Below are 16,201 nucleotides of genomic sequence, written 5' to 3'. Positions count from 1 at the left end.
ATCCATTTTTTTCACACAGTAGCCAATGAGAACCTTTAATGATGTAGATTAAATTATATTGTCATCACTCCCTGCTTCAAAATCTCCAATCTCTAAAATCTCCAATAATGTTGAACTTATCTTACCACAGGTGCTGCTAAAGCCGTACGAGATCCAGCCCCTGCCTACATTCAGATCTCATTTCACTCATCCACCCCCATTCACTTCCTTCTCTTTCTGTAAAAACAAAGATTACTTCCTGTTTTAGAGTCTTTGCATTTGTTATTCCCTCTGACTACTGTGCTCTTCACCCCAACTTGCATAGCTGCCTCTTTTCCTTCATTTTAATCTCAAATATCACCTTCTGAGAGAGACTTCTCTAATTGTCCTTGTCAGGGTGTCCCCTATACCCAGATCACTCCTTGTGGATAGAGGATGTTCACAATATATTTCCATTTCTTCCCTTTTCTGGGAACATGGTAAGATTGTACTTCCTGGAACTTTGTGATTGGGCGGCATCAATATGTTAGGGCCCCATCCAAAGTGACTAGCTTTGGCCAATGAATTGTCATCAGAAGTGATATATGTTCCTTCCTCTGTAGCATTACTCTGATCTGTTTTCTTCATAGCACTTAATATTTTCTGGACTAATCTAGTTTATGCACTTGTATAATTATTTATTAAATGCCTACATGCTTCCTTCTCCCCTCATTTAAGTTCTGTGAGAACAGTAAAGTTTCTCTTATTCATTGCTCTATCGTAGTCTTCTTGGAAAGATACCTGGCACCTGCGATAAATGTATATTGAAAGAACAATGAAGGAATCACTGAGGCCAATATTCTCATTTTCAAGATTATGAAACTAATTTGGTGTATCTCTATCACCAACTAGATGTGTGATCGTGGGTAACGTTATCCAAATTTTCTAGTTCCTTGGATAGTTCTTATTCTTTCCTGGTTGGCATCCAAATGAAGAAAAACACCCAAAAAGGCTAGACTACCTCATGCAACTTGCAAATTATTATCTTTCCAGAAAAGACCAAATTTTACCATGACTTTACAACAGAATAAAATAAATATTAAATTCTATAGAAAAGAAATAGACTTAACAACATTACTTTAAATACAAAAAATAAATGAGTTTATAGACACTTCTTGATTATTATATTAGCTAATTATTTTTCATTTTTGAGCCTCTACATGAGAAAAGCTTTACACGAAGGTAATAATGGTACAGTGGTAAAGAAAGCAGGCTCTAAAATTTAATTATGTTGGCTCAAATCCCATCTCTGCTGCTTATCATCTGTATAACTACAGGCAAATCAATTTGTAGTTTCTGTTTCTGTGAAATGGGGTGCTCTTAATAAGTGGTTTTGTTTATTTGTTTATTTTTAATCAAAATAAAAAGGAGCAGATGTCTGATCCCTTTTTCACTGATTTTTAATCCAATCTAATGTAATTAATTTGAAGCAAAAGCAAAATTGAATGCTTTATAAACTATCATTTACATGCAAGGTATACGGAATGGGAGATAAAGAAGCAGAGAAGTGTGAACGGTCTTGGCATTCCTCTTGGAATCTGCCATGAAAGTCAAGAAAAGCCCTGAAGGCTTTCCACAGGGGAAAAAAATGCATATCAACACACAGCATCATGTGTAATTTCTGAAATTTTATAAACCTACCCTTGAATTTCCTGAATCCACAGATACCAGAATAAGAACCCCAATCCTAGATAGGTGGTTTTTTTTTAAATAAAATGTCTTAAAGGAAATTATGGACATTAATACATGAAATGTACACAGGAAGTTGTAGAGGATGAAAACTTTTCCTTCTTTCCCTTCTAGTTTCTTTGGCCAGCCTAATAATTACATTGACACAAAATAGATTACCAGGAGAAAAACAAATTTAATTTTGCACATATGGGAGCTTATAGAAATATGAGACTCAAAGAAGTCACCAAAGCAGTAGCTTTTATATCTTTTACACAAAGAAACAATAAATTTGTGAAGAATTGACAAGAGAAAGAAATCCGGGTTTGTGTGTTAAATTAGTAAAAAAGAGACAAGGTTTGTTTATACAGCCTTCCTGGCTCTAAATTCTCTCTCTTTGATGATAAGGCTATCTATCTACCTCCTGGTACAGGGACAGTACTTTCACATGGTAATCTATTTTCTTTCTATTGCTTTCAGGGGGACAAAGGAGGGTCAGAGTGTTTTTTCACCAGCTATTTCTTGATTAACTTTAAATCAAAATAATCAATATGCCAAAGTGGCACATTTTGGTGTGGCCTGCCCTGAACCCCATAAAAGACAATCCAGGTTGGGGAGAATAATATAACCAAGACCAGAAGGTATGCATTTATGATGTGTGTGAGCATTCTGAAGAGAAGAGTTGGGCCTGCTCCGTGGCCGAGTGGTTAAGTTCGCGCGCTCCAGTGCGGCGGCCCAGGGTTTGGATCCTGGGCGCGGACATGGCACTGCTCGTCAGGCCACGTTGAAGCAGCGTCCCACATCCCACAACTAGAAGGACATGCAGCTAAGATGTACAACTGTGTACAGGGGGAGGTTGGGGAGATAAAGCAGGAAAAAAAAAAATGGCAACAGTTGTTAGCCCAGGTGCCAATCTTTAAAAAAAAAAAAGAGATAAGAATTGTTTCACCATTTAGATTTGAATGGTTATAATGGTATATTGTATTTCCTTCTCCAGACCATGCCCTCATTTTAAAATCATTGTAATCTGGTTGTTTGTAGTATCCTTTAATAGACAGTATACCGACCCACAGAGGTTTAGACATGGGTAGCTTAAGAAGGAAAAAAAAGGAAAAAGAAAAGCCTCAGGGAAATATCACATTTGTATTTAAATTTATGATATAAATGTTTATTTAGAATAAGAAAACAAAGAGTAGATTCACTTATGAACCACAAATAGATAAGCCAAACAATACTGAGCAAAGCAAAGAAAATGCAAATAGAATTAAAAAAACTCAGACAATAGCAGCATACTCTTTCCCTTTATAGATTTTGCTTTGATCTGTGTGACTGCAAATTATTTTCAGCTGTAAATAGCATTGAACTAAAAACTAAGATTCTAGATATGAAGTTACTATGCTGCTGGATCACAAGAAGCAATCTCTTCCTCTAAAGTGAAAATTTACTTTTTGGAAGCCTTTTTTTGAATCAGCCTAATCTATCTAGATTTCTGAGTTTACGTCATCTTGAGATTTCTCAGAATGTCACTGAGTGAATGACTGAGGAACACGACTCAAAAGAACTAGATCTTTGAAACCAAATCCAAAATATGTTTAAAAGAGTTAAAGCATTACTCCCAAAATAGTTAAATCTAGAATTCTTTCCATTACTATTGACATTTTTGAGGCAACATGGTTCCTGAAGAAATAAAAGATGGGAAGAGGAATGGAAACATGGTGTAGAATTTTGCACGTACTATTTAATTTTATTTAAGCTAATAAAGTATTTCCTAAATTAGGTAATTTTAAATGTAAAATGTTGTTTCTTCTCAAAACTTCCTTGCATATCACTATTCTGTTTATTTGTTTACTTAGCTCTTAGATTATCTCCTGAAATAATCTAAGCTATAACCTAGAAATATTGACGGTTATAAAGAGGAAGAACTTAAACAGAGGCAGAATAAGGATTAGTAATGTAAGTAACTCTGAGGGTGAGATTGGTCCAAACAAAGTTATACCATGACAAATGATCCTTAAATTTGGCTCGAAGTTCTCAAAAGCTATTGCAAACAGAGTAATCTGATGAGTTTCAGGGTTTTCACAAATATCCGTAAAAAGAACCCATAAAGAAGAAGAAATCGTTTGCACAAGAAAGCAAAATTAGTATTAATATTGAAGCGAGAGTGAAATAAAGTTTTTCCTACAGTTTCTCAGAAGTAGATTCAAAAACAAAAGAAATGTAGTTGGCAGTTGTCCTACTGCCCACCTGGACCAGAGGAAAAAATCCAGTGAGGAAGAAAACAATAGAAATGACTATCTTTCTATCTCCATTACAACAGGGAGCTGCTAATACAATTTAGTTTAGCCCCATATAGAGCAGGTAGCAGTTGTTACTCTGCAAGGAGGCTAGCCTGAGAATCTTCTTACTTTTCAAGGAACTGGAAAATCTAGATTTTTATAGAAAATCTTCAGACTTTTCAAAGGTCAACAGTTATTTGCCAAATTAAACATACTGAGGTACAGATTCAATATATGAACTGTCAGTCTTCGACTCTTATTTTAGAGAATGTAGAAAAATCAAGACACTATCCTTTCCATTCTTTATTAGGTATTTGGAATCACTGAGTGACAATTACCTGAAATATGACTTTTATGTGTTATTGGTTGAGCTACAGTTACAACTGGTTTATAACTACAGGTTATAAAATTCAACTGAGCCAAGGTTTGCTTTGTTTCACTTTCAAGAAAAGTTAAGTAGTAGGAAAAGGAAGAAAGGCCATTTCACTGCTGCATGGAAGTTGGCCTCTTCACCATAGAGTTACTTAGGCAGCTGAGTGGGCCTTGGAGCTCCATTTGATTTATCTCCTTTTTTCTTCCTGACTATTGAAATCACCTAGGGTTTTCAAGTTACCATTCAAAAGATCCTAGGTTTGAAGACTTCACAATATCTTGTTTATGAAACCTGTCCCAGCATTTTACCACCATAGTGGTCAAGCCATACTACTAAATAGTGCATGCCACAGGTGCTAAATTAAATATAGTGGGAAGTTGCTATATCACATTCTATACATATCTTCTGAATGTGCAGAGACTCTACCATATTTATTTATTGTGTATATGCATGCAAGTATTTTGTTTAATCATGAAAACTCTACATATCAAAGAGAATGATTTGGACTATGCAGGATTTAACCTGTATTTGTAGTTATCACGTTTTAAGGACTGGTGTTATCTGGGTACTGTATGAATTACTAATTGGTAAATTGAATTTGAAAGTATAGTGCCTCTTTAAATTCTTATGCATGTCTGTTCTGACTCCAGGCATTGAAATCTTACATCCTGAAGAATTTGTATTTATTATAGGGTTTTTTGTGTGCTTGTTTGTTTGTTTTCAAAATTTTGGTTGCTATTCTTCAAAGATTTTGTTAGAGTGTACTTACTATATTTTGGTTGGTGAACTCTTAATAATCTGAAAAAAATTATGTAGAGAAATGTCAAAACATCAACTAAAGTCTTAACACTTAGTGTAGAATGTGAAATCTCTTTTGTGAGCCATAGAGAAAAGCTCTTCAAAGATGTCATTCTTCATATACTAATTAAAATTACAGCAGAATATCCACACATTGTCTTTCTTGCTCTTTCCCTTTTTTCTAATGTTCATGGCACTTTCAGGAATTCTGTGGGAGGCAAGAAACATCATCATTTTCTATAATTATTAACATTTCTAAATGAATTAAAAAATACCAGAGTATTACAGCTATTAAACAACTGAAGTAAAAATATATTCTCTCTAACACCATAATAATTCCTGAAGAAAGAAAAAAATTGAAAAAATTATCATCAAGTAAAATCATAATTTCTCTTTTGTCTTCCCTCTTCTGCCTCTCTCTCCCTCATTTCAATTTAAGAGATTCGTTCTCCTGCTGGTTGTAATGGGAATGAATTTCAGTGCCACCCTGATGGAAATTGCATTCCTGATCTGTGGCGCTGTGATGGGGAAAAAGACTGTGAAGATGGTAGTGATGAAAAAGGCTGCAATGGTACCTTACGATTATGTGATCACAAAACCAAGTTTTCCTGTCATAGTACAGGTAAGCAGAACCTGGGTCCAGCTTTTACCTTGGGTTTCCTGGATGTTCCCTTTTCCATAGATAAATCTTCACCATAAAATTTAATGAGGGTGAATATCAATGAAAGACAGAATTATATACATTTATTTTCAACTGGTCTCCTAAATTTTATTGTGCTGTTGCTGGATTCAATTAGGATGAAGGTGATTGCTGCCATTCATATATTTGATTTGTTTTGAGAGTCTCTAGGATTTGATTTTTTTAATGAAGGTTTTCTATTATTATGACTTTTCCATTTTTTCTTACATACAGTAAGTTCCACCTGACATGATAAACTAACTTATTTCCCTTTCTATATGATGATGAGTTGAAATTTAGAGAAAAATAGATCACAATTAACTATTGTGCTACAATTTGTGAAATGGTTGGTATCTTCATCCAAATAACCCATGGAAAGAATTTTATGTAGATTTCAGGTAGTATTTTGGAATCATCTCTGGAATTTCTTTTTTTAAAATTGGCACCTGAGCTAACAACTGTAGCCAATCTTCTTTTTTTTTTCCACCTGCTTTTTTCTCCCCAAATCCCCCCAGTATGTAGTTGTGTATTTTAGTTGTGGATCCTTCTAATTGTGGCATGTGGGATGCCGCCTCAACAGGGCCTAATGAGCTGTGCCATGTCTGTGCCCAGGATCCGAACCCTGGGCTGCCGAAGCAGAGCGCGCGAACTTAACCACTTGGCCATGGGCCGGTCCCTGGAATTTCCTTTTAGTGTGAAATTGTTTTTGAATTGCTTAATCATGAGCTCTTAGTAATTCATTTTGCTCCCTATTAAGTATTTCAACCAAAAGGTAGAAATGAAAAGTTATCACAGCTGTGAGTGAGCAAACACTCTGGAAACTGCATGGCCCATGGGCATTTAAAGGTATAAGAAGAAATTGTGTTCTTTCCTTGAACGCTTCTCCTGATTACAATTCAGCATTCAAATTAAAAATAAAGAAATAGGGGGCCAGCCCCCTTGCCTAGTGGTTAGGTTTGCATGCTCTGCTTCAGCAGCATCCCACATAGCACAACCAGAAGGACCCGCAACTAGAATGTACAACTATGTACTGGGGGGCTTTGGGGAGAAGAAGAAGGAAAAAAGTGAAAGATTGGAAATAGTTATTAGCTCAGTTGCCAATCTTTTAAAAAAAAAAAAAAAAGAAAGAAAGAAAGAAAAGCTGACATTGTCGTAGATAAATAACTTCCTTACACCCATCCCTAGGAGGGAATTGTGTTTCCAAAATGGTTATTTTTCCAGCAATATTTTTAACAATCATATGATTCTGTTCAATTGTTACATGAAAAGTCTTAGTTTTGCAGTTATTGATTAGAAGAAAGTGATTTTAAGTTTAGAAATTATTTTTTGGAACACATTATATTAATTGGAAATTAACAGATTAATAACTTGCTGAACAAATTATTGACTGAATAAGCAAGTTTTTATTTCGTAGGCTAATTCTAGTGCCAAAGAGCCAATTATTTGACTCAGGTTAACATTATTCTAAGCATATATAGTGTATATTGTTCCCCCTGTTGCTTCTGGCATTTGCTTTATTGGGCTAATGTTGAAATATATTAGATAACAGTCTTTAACAGGTATTTGAATAAAGAACTGGCAAGGCCAAGGTAGAGCAAAATATGAACTGACATGGAAAGTCCTGAACTAAAACTAACTGAATATGCTGTTAAGATTCGGCAAATTTAGTGGTGAAACATAAAACCAGGCTGCGATTTGTTTATAAAGAAAGAAATTATAAATAGCTTCATAACAAAATAAGTTCAAAAAGCTAAATGTTAATAAAAACTGGTTTTAACTTTCTATCACAGAAAATATGAGGAAAAAGCACATACATGATAAATAACAGAGTTGAGTAAATAGAAAATTTCGAGTGCTTGTGATTTATCTTATATGCATTTATTGGTATTTTACAATGAACTCTTATGAAACAGCTTCCTCTGAATATGACTCAACTTAAAAATGAATCTAAAGATGATGAGGATGGCTGATGTAGAAATGAAAAAGTTTTTTTCCTCTATCCATCTTAGATTTGTTGGCTGGGGCCCTGTAGATTAGACTGACAAAAGATAAAATAACAAGAAAAAAAACCCAGAAGTTTATTAACACATGCATCATGCATACATATGGGAGAACTCAGCAATGAGTAACTCTAAGAGGTAGCTAGAACTTGGACTTACATAGCGTCTTAGCAAAGAACAATAAATTTGTAGAGAAGTAACAAGACAAAAGTAAAGGACTTTGAGTTTCTAGGGATCACAAATTGTGGGAAGGTAAAATATGGGAAAATGGACGGAAGAGGTCCATCTTGGCAACTGACTTTCCATCTTCCTGATGGCCGTAAAACTTCCCTGCGAAAGAGATTTACGGCAGTCTTCAGTTCTCAGAAGTTTTAGTCAGATAGGAGAAGCTCCAAGAAAGCTTCTTTCTATATCTTTTGAATTTCAAATGCCTTCAGTTCAAAATAATTCTTATGCTAAAGTGGCATATTTTTGAGGTAGCATATTTTGATCCTGACTATCTTTGGAGAATTGGGTTCTGAAAGATATTTTTGTGTATGTTGACTTGGGATTCAGATTATCCATTTAATAATATTACTAAAACTTGAGATTTTTGTATGAAATAGTCATCATGTAAACCAAAATTAAATGTAAAAAAAAGCAGAACTGTGATAAAACTCATGTTGCATTTTAAAAGAGAAATGTGATATAACGAGGTGACTATGGTTGATAGTATCGTACAATGAAATTTGCTAAAAAAGTAGAATGTAAGTGTTCTTACAAAAAATAAACAAGTAAAAAGTAAAAAAATAAAAGAGAAATGTGAAAGGTAATAATGTAACCATTGATCTGATTCTAATTTAATGTGTGGCTTAAATATATTAAGCCATAATGTTTCAAACTATTTGAGTAGTCATAATTCACAATTACATATCCATATTTAGGATAGACCTTTATGAACATTGCAGGCATTAAAGTAAACCACAAATATAAACAACGGATTAAAAATATGTGCACATCTATAATCTTTTTGATATATTAAAATTTACTTTAATTAAATTCCCAGTTTTACAAGCTAAAAGATCTTTAAACTACCCAAGATGTTCAATTCAGGGTTCATATTTATTTTCAAAGCTTTGTAAATGCTAACTTGGGCATTTAAAAGTTTTCAGGATAATTAATTTACATTTGGTGGTTAAAACGGCTTTTTAGAATTCATAAATTGCCATCTATTGGTGTTAAAATGTAGGCACATTAATAAGTTTCTTTATTCCTATAAAGAAGAGAATGACAGCTAAATTAAAGTACCATGCAACTGTTATCATTTAGGAGCTTCTAATCTCAAAGAACCTATCTTTGACCAAGGACTACACTCTCTGACATCTAGTCTCTCAGGTCCTAGAGCAGCAAATTACAATTACATTACAGCTGGGGTATGTGGGAAGGAAATTTCAAGTTTACTCCTCATGGCAAAGAAACTCAGAAATTCCATTCTTCAGATTGAAAAAGGAAAGAGACATTTGATATTATACAGTGATGGCAAGGTTATGGGGAAAAGAGGCCCTCCAGCTATTGATAGCAATGTAAATTTGACCCATCCTTCCCACTTCTAGAAATTCATGTAAAGAACAGCAGGAGTATAAAGACACATGAATAAAGACTTTCAGTGCAGTGTTTTTGCTTCTATAGCAAAAAGAAAAAGAAAGAAATAATGTATTTTCTATTAAGAGGGGAACTACTTAATAATTACAGTTCATTCACACAATGAACTACTCCAATGTCATTAAGAAGGTGTGAAAAGGAAATTCATATGAAGATGGAATTTTAAATTCATACTTTGAATCCTCTCTCCACTCTAAAAACACACAGAAGTGATGATAAAATATAACAGGAGATAATGAAAGAGATGTAGCCTTATTAACAAACAAAATATATCTCTGAGGAACAGATATAAAACAGAATAACAAATGGTGATCTGCGTTGAAACTGGATGCCTGATTGGGTTGAATATGGAGTTTAGATCTCAGGTTTAATGGAAAATAAACCTGTCCCACATGAAGTTGGGGACTGGAAGCAGGCTTGCTGCTAGAAACCAGAAAATGGAATAGGACTTCTTTGCTTTTGAAAGGAGAATTAAAAAAAAAAAAAAATTGCTGCTGTTTGCTGTCTAAGATGGTACTTAAATGAGTTGTGTACATAGAGAGATGGGATGACATAGGCATGGCAATCAGCCAAGCTTCTGGCTGGCTTAGAGACTGAATTTGATAAAAATCCAATATCACGTTGGGATAGAATCCCACAAAAAGACAAATATAAGATGTGTTTCTGAACCAAGAGTGTTGGTGGTATAGGGTGGGCTGAAGAGAAAGCAGCAATGCCTATATATAGGGGCAAATAAACACATAGAGAGAAAATTAAAAACTCCTATCCAAGATGAGATTGCAAATCAAAATTCTAAAATACAAGAAGAAAACTCATAAAACCAGCCATCAAAATCAATCATTATAAAATGTTATATATTTTATATAGATATCATATATTATATATGTAATATATAATATTTGTGAATTTACTCAAGATTAAATAAAAATATCTTTGTAAAAAAGGTTTAAAATAAGTATATTTGAAATCCTCAAAGACAAAAAAGTAGAAAACAGCATCCCTGAAATGAACAAGAATATACATAAATAGGCAGAGAGATAAATGATACATAAATATAGATATAGATTTAGATGACAGAATAATTGTAACAGGAAAAGTTGGAGAATGAGATGTATTAGATTTGAGAATGAAATATATCAACATGAAATTTAAAACCAACTCTATACTGGACACAGAAAAAGTGAACTGAAAAATAATATATCGTTCACCCAGAAAGTATCACAGAGGAAAAGACAAGAAATTAAAAAGTAAGAATGAGGTAGTCAAGATATGTGGTTGGAAGGCTACAACAGAGACTCAAAGAAATTCCACGACAGAATATAGGTATGAACAGAAAAAACAAACACTCACACACAAACAGAATGGCTAAGGTTTACCTGAATTGAAAAACTTGATTCCTCAGAAAGAAGTACATTCAGACTTCTGGGTAGAGTTAATTAAATTAACCCAAACCTCTATAAGCCATTTTGAAATGGCGGAACATCAAATACTAAAACTACCAGAGAGGAAATCAGATTATCTAAGATCATATTAAGAAAGGCAACGAGATTTTGGAGTAATTAGAAGCTAAAGCAAAAACACTTTCCAGCAAGTATTCTATACCCAGCTAAAATATTAGTCTAGATAATTTAGACACGCAAAACATAAGGCATTTTTCCACATAAAGCCTCACTAATAAAATTATTAGAGCAATAAGAAAATAGAATTTAGTGAGAGACATAAGTTTAAGGACCAAAATAAAACTGATGAGACTAAGAAAAACATGCTTTAATGATAAAAATTCAATTTACAATAAAGTTTTTGCAGTCTTAAATATTTTACATTAAATAACATCAGATTTTACATGGCAAAACTTTCAGAAACTAAGATCAGAAAGCTATATTAGGAGCAAGAAATTTTATTCATTTATTTTAGCCCATGAAAAATTAAGTGGAAGAAAAATAAAAAAGAATGTAGAAGATCTAAATAATTAATGTTTAAGTCAAAGTAATAAAGACATAGCTCTATTCCTAGAAGGCAAAAAATAAACCTTCCTTTAAAAGGCTGATGAATTTTTTTTTAAGTGAGGAAGGTTGGCCCTGAGCTAACATCTGTACCAGTCTTACTCCATTTTATATGTGGGACACCATCGCACCATCGCTTGATATGTGGTGTACGTCCACACCCCGGATCCAAACCCACAAACCTGGGCCACCAAAGCAAACAACGCCAAACTTAACCACTATGCCACTGGGTCAGCCCCTAAATTTTTTTTTAAATAAGCGTTTCTTGTCACAAACAAATTCAATAAATTCCAAGAAATAGAAATAATACAGACAAAACTCCTTGATGATAGTACAAAAAATCTAGTAGTTGTGAAGAGTAAACCTCCTTTCCACTTGAAAATTTAATAATAAAATATAAACACTTTAATTCTACAGGGAATCAAACTGCAATTATAGAGCTTTTCAAAAATAAAGATACATACATATCAGAACATATAGAGTATAAGCAATACATTGTTCAAAGGAAAAAATCATAACTTTTTAAGTTTATATGCAGGATGTCCCAAAACTCTGTGTATTTTTAAGCTTTAACAACTTTAGAAGTGTAAATGCTATAAAATTACAAAAGGCAACATTGGAAAGTTTATTTTTAATGTATAGTATATAATATAATATTTAGTTTTGTGAATTGAATAAAAAATTTTTAAATTTTCCTACTAGTTTGCCATCTTCAATTAGAAGTACTGAAAAAAGTAACATTAAAAATGCTTTATTGAAAATTTACAAAATTATATGTAATTAAAACTCAATTTACAAAACTATAAGAAGTTTAAATAAACTTTCAAGTGATTTTTATGCTTGTAGCATTTATATTTCTAGAGTAATTAAAGATTAAAACTGCTCTAAGACTTTTGAGACACCTATATTTACATTAAGAAATTAAAAATCAAAAATAAATTATTTAACATTATGTAGCAGAGACAATATTCACCAATTTTCCTTACACATTACTGTATTTCTCAACTCTCCTGCACTTAGATTGGGGCCAAGTGACTAGGTCAATGGGCTGTTAGTAGAAATTACTACAGTAGTCCCCCTCTTATCATGGGGGATACAGGTATTCTTCATTGCATTGCACTTTGTTTTATTGGGCTTCACAGATACTGCGTTTTTTACAAGACCCTCGACCAGCACAAAGATTATGACTCAATGAAGGTTCAGATGATGCTTAGCATTTTTTAGCAATAAAGTATTTTTTAATTAAGGTGTGTGCATTTTTTTAGACATAATGCTATTGCACACTTAGACTACAATATGGTGTAAACATAATTTTGAATGCACTGGGAAACCAGATATTTGTGTGATTCACTTTAGTGAAATATTTGCTTTATTGCGGTGGCCTGGAACTGAACCCCCAGTTTCCAAGATACGTACGCTCCTACATTCCAAGCCCCTTAATGGATGCCTGAAACCATGGATAGTACCAAACCCTGTATATACTATTTTATCCAATACGTACATACCTATGATAAAATTTAATTTATAAATTAAGCACAGTAAGAGATTAACAATAAAAAATACTAAAATAAAATAATTATAATTATATACAGTATTAAAAGTTACCATCGATTTTAGCAACCTCAGCATACGATTTTTTGTTTCTTTCCTTATTACATTGAGAACTGTCAGCTTTTCACTTCAGAGAAGCACTTTACGGCTTCTCTTCAACATACCCAAATTGCCACCATCACTACTCTTGTACTTTGGGGCCATTACTGAGTCTTATTAAATAAAGGTTACTTGACCACAAGCACTGTGATATGGAGACAGTCCATCTGATAACCAAGATGGCTACTAAGTGACTACTGGGCGGGTAGTGTATACAGGGTGGATACATTGGAAAAAGGGATGATTCACTTCCCAGGCAGGACAGAGCAGGACAGTGAGAGACTTCATCATGCTACTCAGAACAGGACGCAATTTAAAATTTATGAATTGTTTATTTCTGGAATTTTCCATTTAATATTTGCAGACCACCGTCAACCACAGGTAACTGAAACCATGGAAAGCAAAACCATAGATAAAGGGGGCTGCTATACTATAGCACTTCCATGCCAAGGCAATCAAGCTATAGCGAGCATCCTCCCACTATTTTTTCTCTTGCCCCAGTGACCTTTCAAAATGGGTCTTTTTAAAAATGGGTCTAGAGGGCATACGTCCAAGTTGGAGGAAGGCTACCTGACCCTATAAAATTTTATGTGCACAGGCAGTGAACTTTATATTGAGCTAGGCCACCAGATTTCAGAATATGTTACTGCAGCATAGCTTATTCTGACTAATGCAGTGTTTAACTGAAGAAGTTAGAAAATAACAACAAAACAAGGAAAAGGAAAACAGAAAAATAGATTATTTTTTTAATTTAGAAGGAAGAAAGAGAAATAGCATAATTGGAAAATTCAAGAACCAGGTTTTTGAAAGAATAACTAACATGGCTAATACATTAACTGAACTAATAAAGAAAAAACATTGAAAGTGCAGTACGTGAAATGAGAATGGAAAAATAATCACAGATGCTGAGGAAATTATAAAAGTTAAGCTATCTATGTAGCATCATAGAAATGAATTTAAAAATCTGTATTAATAAAATCATGAATTTGAAAAATATACATTTCCAAAATTAACTCTAGAAAGAAAAATAGGCAATTTATTTTATAAAAATAGAAAAAAATGATCAATATTTTCCCCTCTCACCATTCCACCAAAATCTCCAAGTCCAGCTGAAAAATTCTACCAGATATTTAAGGAACATTGTTACAATGCTGTTTCATCTCCTCCTGAGCATTTGAAAGGAATAAAAGCTTTTAGGTTATTCTTTTGAGCAACATAATATTGATTTTACAACCCTAAAAGTTAGGACTTTTCATACATGTGAAAATTACAAACCATCTCTCTGATGACCATTACTACCATCATTCTAGATAAAATATGAGGAAATCAGCAATATATTAAAATAATAATTCACCGTGACAAACACCACCCTCCATTTAAAAACAAACATGGTCCGAAATGAAAGAAGAAGCAATAATACAGAATAATATAGACATTTAATCTAGAATAAACTGGGAGCAATATTTGCAACACAGATCACAAATAATTAGATGCCCTAATACACAATAGCTCTTTGAGATCATTTTTAAAAAGAGCAACAACCCATATAAAAGTGGGCAACGTTTGTGGAAAAAGAAAGATAAAAGGTTCTTAAACATGTGAAAAGACAATCAGCCTGACCCATAAAAGAAAGTCAAAACTATAGTGAGATTGTGCTTTTTTCAATATGGGATTGATGATTATTAATAAAACCAATAATATCCTATATTGGTATGAGTAAATGAGGTAGGCACTTTGATGTCAGTGGATACCAGTGAAGCCCCATGGAAGGATGTTTGGCAATATGTATCAATGTTTAAAATGTGCATATGCTTTCCCTACAATTCCACCTCTAAGAATTTATCATACAAACATATTTAATGCATTTGAGGAGTGATATATACAAAGATAATCATTTAAATTTTTTAGATTTAAATAATGTTTAATAAGCTTAAACAAATAGATATATAGAGACCCTTACATGCACACCCAACTCACACAAAATATTTTCAAATTTGACCACATGTCAGGTTCCAAAAAAAGTCTTAAAATTTTGAAATAATTGACAATTTAAAGAAAGTATTCTCCATACACAAAAATTAAGTTAGAAAACAGCATTAGAAAGGTGAGAAAGCCACGCACATGAAAAATAAAATCACACTTCAAAATAATCAATGGATTAATGAAGAAATCATAATACACGTATTTAAATATTTAGAACTGAATGAAACGGCATGTACTAGTCAGTAAAATTTCTATGATGGCTTTTTTTTTTTTAAATAGACTTCAATTTTAAAAGCCGTTTTAGATAACAGCAAAATAGAGAGGAAAGAACAGAGAGTTCTCATATACCCCCGCCACCTCCATATACATAGCCCCCTTCACTATCAACATCCCATAAGAGAATAGTACATTTGTTACAATTGATGAATTTGCATTCCTACACTGATAGGTCATTATCACTCAAAGTCCATAGGTTACATTAAGGTTCACTGTTGGTCTTGACAAATGAATAATGATAAGTGCCGCTATAGTATCATAAGGAATAATTTCACTCTCCTAATAACTATCAAGGAGTGTGATTGCTGGATCATATGGTTAAAGTATGTTTAGTTTTCTAAGAAACTCCCATACCGTCTTCCAAAATCACTGTACAGTTTTGAATTCCCTCCAGCAATGAATGAGGAGTTCCTGTTGCTTCACATTCTTGCCAGCATTTGGCGTATCACTGTTTTGGATTTTCACCATTCTAATAGGTGTGTGATGGTATCTCGTTTTAATTTGTATTTGCCTAATGACATATGCTGTTCAGAATCTTTTTTTGAGCTAAGTGCCACTGAATTGTTTTTTTTGGGGGGGGGGGGGGGTTGTGAGGAAGATTGGCCCTGAGCTAACATCTGTGCCAATCTTCCTCTATTTTATGTGGGATGCTACCACAGCATGGCCTGACGAGCAGTGCTAGGTCTGCATCTGGGATCAAAACCAGCAACCACGGGCAGCCAAAGAGGGCATGCAAACTCAACCATTATGCCATTGGGCCAGCCTCACCACTAGATTGTTTTTAATAGCTATATATTGCAAAAGACCTGAGGAGGCCGAAATAGGGTACTAGGTAC

At 33.6% G+C, this 16,201-nt stretch overlaps 1 protein-coding gene across 1 annotated transcript in view; it reads left to right on the top strand.

Moving 5' to 3' along the window:
• The window catches only part of LOC124233810 (low-density lipoprotein receptor-related protein 1B-like), a 792,861-nt gene that overhangs the window by 127,269 nt on the left and 649,391 nt on the right, over positions 1 to 16,201 (top strand). Inside the window, exon 15 of the mRNA XM_046651030.1 lies at positions 5,573 to 5,755. Coding sequence (XP_046506986.1) covers positions 5,573 to 5,755 — 183 coding nt within the window. The remainder of the gene's footprint in view (positions 1 to 5,572; positions 5,756 to 16,201) is intronic.

The sequence above is a fragment of the Equus quagga genome, unplaced genomic scaffold, assembly GCF_021613505.1.
Source record: "Equus quagga isolate Etosha38 unplaced genomic scaffold, UCLA_HA_Equagga_1.0 251_RagTag, whole genome shotgun sequence".
NCBI lineage: Eukaryota > Metazoa > Chordata > Mammalia > Perissodactyla > Equidae > Equus > Equus quagga.
This window is presented reverse-complemented; position numbering and strand designations above follow the sequence as displayed.